At 52.0% G+C, this 4,952-nt stretch overlaps 1 protein-coding gene across 1 annotated transcript; it reads left to right on the top strand.

Moving 5' to 3' along the window:
* Nucleotides 1-1,106: 1,106 nt before the first annotated feature.
* Nucleotides 1,107-4,639, top strand: DBX1 (developing brain homeobox 1). Its single transcript, XM_017826712.1, has 4 exons — nucleotides 1,107-1,458; nucleotides 1,940-2,041; nucleotides 3,726-3,928; nucleotides 4,268-4,639. The coding sequence occupies exons 1-4, from the start codon at nucleotides 1,107-1,109 to the stop codon at nucleotides 4,637-4,639; spliced, it is 1,029 nt and encodes a 342-aa protein (XP_017682201.1).
* The last annotated feature ends 313 nt before the right edge of the window (nucleotides 4,640-4,952 follow it).

Below are 4,952 nucleotides of genomic sequence, written 5' to 3'. Positions count from 1 at the left end.
GAATTTGGCTGCTTCCGAGACGTCGACACCGACAAAACCGAGAGCAGCTCAGGCAACTTCAGCCAAAGGGATCCAAATGCTACAATGTCTATTTTTAATGTAGATAAGCAACAAACTGAGAACCCGAGGGGGGTGCTCTGGTCCCACAAAGCTGTTCACATCTCTCCTGTGTGCAGTACTCAGATTTTGTGGGAGCAGAGTTCTTATCGGCCACATCAAGACTCACATTTCGAGCCAGTCTGGGCAAGCCCCTCGCCTGAGCACACGCACGCAAGACTTTTACGAAGCTCAGATCTTGCAAGGAGAGGCTGACACCTCAAATATACTTTATTCCGGACCTTTGACTCGCGGATAGATAAATAACCCCAACTACATACACAGATTTTGGCGCATTCTAATAGCAGGGGCAGAATATGCTCAAACTGTAGTGGGATCTGCTCTCCCAGTATTTTTCCCCTTCAACAGAGCTTAGTTCCACTTTTTCTAATTTGTATTTTCAAATTCACAAAACCCGTGCTTTTCTAAGAGCCCAGAGATAAGTTTATATGAATATTTATTGATTTATTTCCTAAACTCAGCAGGGGAGCGGCAAATAAATTTAGTGCTTTCTTTAAATAATTCCCTTTCTACGAGGCAAGATGTCATTCGAAACTTTTAAATAGGCATTTAATTAGCCTGTGTGTGTTGCCTCTGAACAAAACCCTGCTGGGAGCCTTTGGAGCGCTGTATTCCAAAGAGGCGGTCAATATGCAAAATTGATGACTACACTTTCTTTGTGGCGGGGCCATTGTGCCCCGGTTGCTTATGAAGTCTAATCCAATCATAAATTGCGGCCCCGGACCAATGGAGAAGCCGGGAGCTCGCCCTGAATGAAGCTCAAGTGGAGAACTTTGTTGAACCCCATTGTTGGGGCTGTCACTTTTGAAAGAGCCTCAGCGGGGCTGACCACTATAAAACCCATGGTCCAGGAGGAAGGGGCAGAGAGAACCCCGCCAGACTCGCTGGCTGGATCTTTACCAACCCAGGTTTGCAAAGCAGAAAACAAAAGCAAACAAACAAACAAACAGGCGAGCGGCCCCAGCCCGGCTCCGCGGACGGCCCCTGCGATGATGTTCCCCAGCCTCATCGCCCCTCCAGCCGTCTACCCCAGCCTCCTTCGGCCGACCCCCACCCTCACCTTGCCTCAGTCTCTGCAGTCAGCTTTTTCCAGCCATTCCAGCTTCCTGGTGGAAGATTTGATCCGGATCAGCAGGCCCACCAGTTACCTGCCCAGGACTGCCCCCCCGTCCAGCATGTCCCCCCCGACCTCGGCGGCCAGGACGGACTCGGGGACGCCGGATCTCCCCAGCTCCACCACCGCCGGCTCCAGGAGGATCTGTTCGCCGCAGACTTCCAGCAGCGACTCCACTTTCCTGAAGTTTGGAGTCAACGCCATTCTCTCCTCCGCCCCCCGAGCCGGTAAGCGGGGGGACACCCCGATCTCAGCCGCAGGTCGGCGGCTCCGGGGACGCACTGCCTCCAGGAGGTGTTGACGGGGATGGGGGGAGAAGAGGGAGCTTTAGGAAAGGGAAGGAGGACCTAGTCCCGAAGTGCAGAGCCCTCCGTGTTGCACGGCCGAGGGGCAGCGCTGGCGGGCGGCTGGTCCCTCTCCGCAGCAGGACGGACGAGAGGCGCAGGGGGAGGGGGGTATCCCAGAGACGAGAGGTCCCACAGCCGTGTCTCCTGGCTGGCCCTGCCCTCATGGGTGCCGCGTTGCTGGCAAAGCCAGCAAAAGTGCCATTTTTCCTTGACTGTTCCGAGCTCAGTCTGGCTCTTTTTTGTTTTTGAAAAGTATCACTGCGTTGGTTCCCAGACCAAGGGACAGACCCAGCCGTGCCGTCGGTCGAGTAACCCTCATGGTGGTAACCCCACGCTTAATTTAATTTTATTTATTTACTAGAAACCTCCCCTGCGTTGCTTCAGAGCGTCCCGCCAAAGACTTTCTCTTTTCCGTACTTTGAAGGATCCTTCCAGCCCTTTATCAGATCTTCCTATTTCCCAGGTAGGTGTTTTAAAAGTCCCCCTCTCTCCAGGCGCAGCCCGGTGATATTTCTCCGTCCCCCCCGCTCGCCCCGTCGGGGTTATGCTCCAGTTCAGAGGTTGGAGGGAGTACAACATTCAAGCATCAGTCGCGCCAATTTGCTGCCCGATTTAGCACAGGCAGTGCCTGCCTGACATTCCCTGCCCGCTCCCCCCCTGATCCGCAAATTAGCCGGGATTGTCACGGTCCTGAGGCGAGGCGGGTCCCTTCTCTCCCTCCCTCCCTCCCTCCTCCCTCCCTCCCTCCCAGCGCTGAGGCGCGGGACCGCTCCGCAGATTTCAGCACCACGAGGAGCGGTCAGCGCCCGCCGCCCGCGCTCCGCGCTCGCGCAGGGAGGGAGGGAAAGAGAGAGGAAGGGAAAGAGGGAGGGAGGGAGGCGGCCCGGTCCCCGCCGCCCTGTGTGTCCCCCAAACTTTCCTCCCCCGCCGAGTTGCAGGAGGATCCGTCGCACTGCGAGAACGGCGTGACTGCTTTCACCCTCCTCCACCTCCACCGCGCACTCACCCTCCCCTCCATCACCTCCACCCCGTACTAACGCTTCCCTCCTTCGCCTTCCCTGTCAGACCATCAAACAACATGGTGCAGGCGACAAAGCAGGCTACGGGGGTATGATTCTTACAGCACTGAAGTGTTGTGATACTGGGAGAACAATTAAAAAAGACACCCCGAAATCTAATTACACAAACAAGCTATTAATTTAAAAAGAAAACAGGGAAAGGGAGAGAGGAAAAAAAACTAACCCAAGCTCTTCCATTCATCCTCCGGATAATGGAATTTGCTTCCTTTCTCCAGCATGTGAATAGCCTAACAAAAACAACTTGAGCTTTATAAATAGCTTTTCATGTCCATTTAATGAAAATGATTTGGGGAAAGAGACGATTGTGCCATCAGTATTCTCCCGAGGAGCCTGGCATGCCGTTGTGTTTAGTTTGAAAGTGTAAATCTCTTTTGTTCCAATAATATATGGCGTTAGCTGCTTGTCCTCAGTCTTTTTCTGTTAGTTCATTACTACACAATTACCATTCACGCTTCATTAGCATCTCTGTCTCTCTTGGGGAGGTTCCCCCCCCTCTTTTTTTTTTTAAGGCGAAACTCTGCCCTTTTTTATCATACTAATGCCATTGGGAACCAGGCAGTGTGCTAATTAGCTGTTACTTTTCATGTCTTCGAATTGAATTCTCCAACTTTGGAGGAGGGGGAGAGAAGAGATTATTTTAAAAAGATGAATACTGATTGATCAAAACTGCATCTGAAGAGGAGCGGTTTTGTTTGGAATCAGAAAAGTCCTCATTTTCATTTCGAGCATAATAAAGCATCTGAAATGATAAAAGCATCTGAAAAAAAATCAAATGCTTCTGAGCGGGAGGGAAAGCTTTTTTATTATACCTCTATCTTAGCTGGTACGCCTTGCTTTGCCTTTTCAGGCCAGAGACCTTTGAATCTCCCAACAAAAACGGCCACTATTGATCCATTTTACACATTTGAGTTGATAGATCTAATCCCGGCGATTGCTGCCTGAAAGGCAGACGCTTAGTTAAGCCTAAAGCTTCTTTTCATGTCCCAGGTTGATGAGTGCCCACCCGAAGGGCAGGAAGGGGTGGTGGGGCCAGTCCCGCTCTGCTCAGTACTGTGTGTCCCCCCACAGCTGCCTCTGCCGTGGTCCCCATCCCTGGCACCTTCTCCTGGCCGCTGGCTGCCCGCGGGAAGCCCCGCCGTGGGATGCTGCGCCGCGCTGTCTTCTCCGACGTGCAGCGCAAAGCGCTGGAGAAGATGTTCCAGAAGCAGAAATACATCAGCAAACCTGACAGGAAGAAGTTGGCAGCCAAGCTGGGCCTCAAGGACTCACAGGTTAGAGGGGCATCAGGTGGGGAGGGCAGAGGGTGTGTGGGGAGCAAGGACCTCCGCTCCTGGGGGCAGCTGGAGAGAAAGGGAAGAGAAGGGGATGGGAGCAGTGAGAACACTCAAAGCAAGTTTGAGCATCCACAGAGGCAAAAATGGCACAATTCCCAGCTGGGTGAGTAAAACCATAGCCTTCTTACCCTCTCTTAGGGTCTCCCAAAGATCAGATTCTGTGGTTCCTGTTAACTTTGGCATGGGCATGTGCAGGATTTCAAAAGTGCAAGCCAAACACTTTTCTGGTCCCTGTTTTACTGAACCACTTAAATTCTTTGCTGCTTTGATCCCTAGGTGAAGATCTGGTTCCAGAACAGGAGGATGAAATGGAGGAACTCCAAAGAGAGAGAGCTCCTCTCTTCAGGTGGCTGCAGAGAACAGACCCTACCTACCAAGTTCAACCCTCACCCAGACCTCAGTGACGTAGGCAAGAAATGTTCAGGAGAGGAGGAAGAGGAGGAAGAAGTTCCCCCCGTGTGCCCACCCAGCCCCCGGCATCCCTTAACCTACCACCAGTCCCCAGAACATCTACACCTGAGGGACAGTCTGGACTCCCAGATGTCTCCTTCACCATCCCATTCTAGCAGCCCCAGCAAACCTTCAGACTTCTCAGACTCAGAGGAAGAGGATGATGAAGGGGAAGAGGAGGAGATAACTGTCTCTTAGATCACTTGCCTGCCCCTACCATCACACAGGGACACTGCAAAGCTGTAAATAAAACAGAGTGCTATAAATTGAAGAGGTGATGTCCCACCCCAATGTCCACATGTTTCTTCAGTGCAGGTTCTTTGTCACATAGTTGCAAGCCTTCCTACTCACTGGTATTCCTTATTCGTTGCCCCATGTGGAGGTTTTCATAGTCATAGTATCTGCCAACCTTTTCATAACTCTCTCTGCTTAACAATCAATATTTGCTCAATTAGCTTACCTTCTCCCAAAACACAGGCAACAGGCAGCTCCTGGCTTTACAGCAGGGAAG

Source organism: Lepidothrix coronata, unplaced genomic scaffold (genome assembly GCF_001604755.1).
Source record: "Lepidothrix coronata isolate B3197 unplaced genomic scaffold, Lepidothrix_coronata-1.0 Scaffold130, whole genome shotgun sequence".
In the NCBI taxonomy this organism is placed as follows: Eukaryota; Metazoa; Chordata; class Aves; order Passeriformes; family Pipridae; genus Lepidothrix; species Lepidothrix coronata.
Note: the sequence above shows the minus strand (reverse complement) of the source record. Positions and strands in the feature narration are given on the sequence as shown.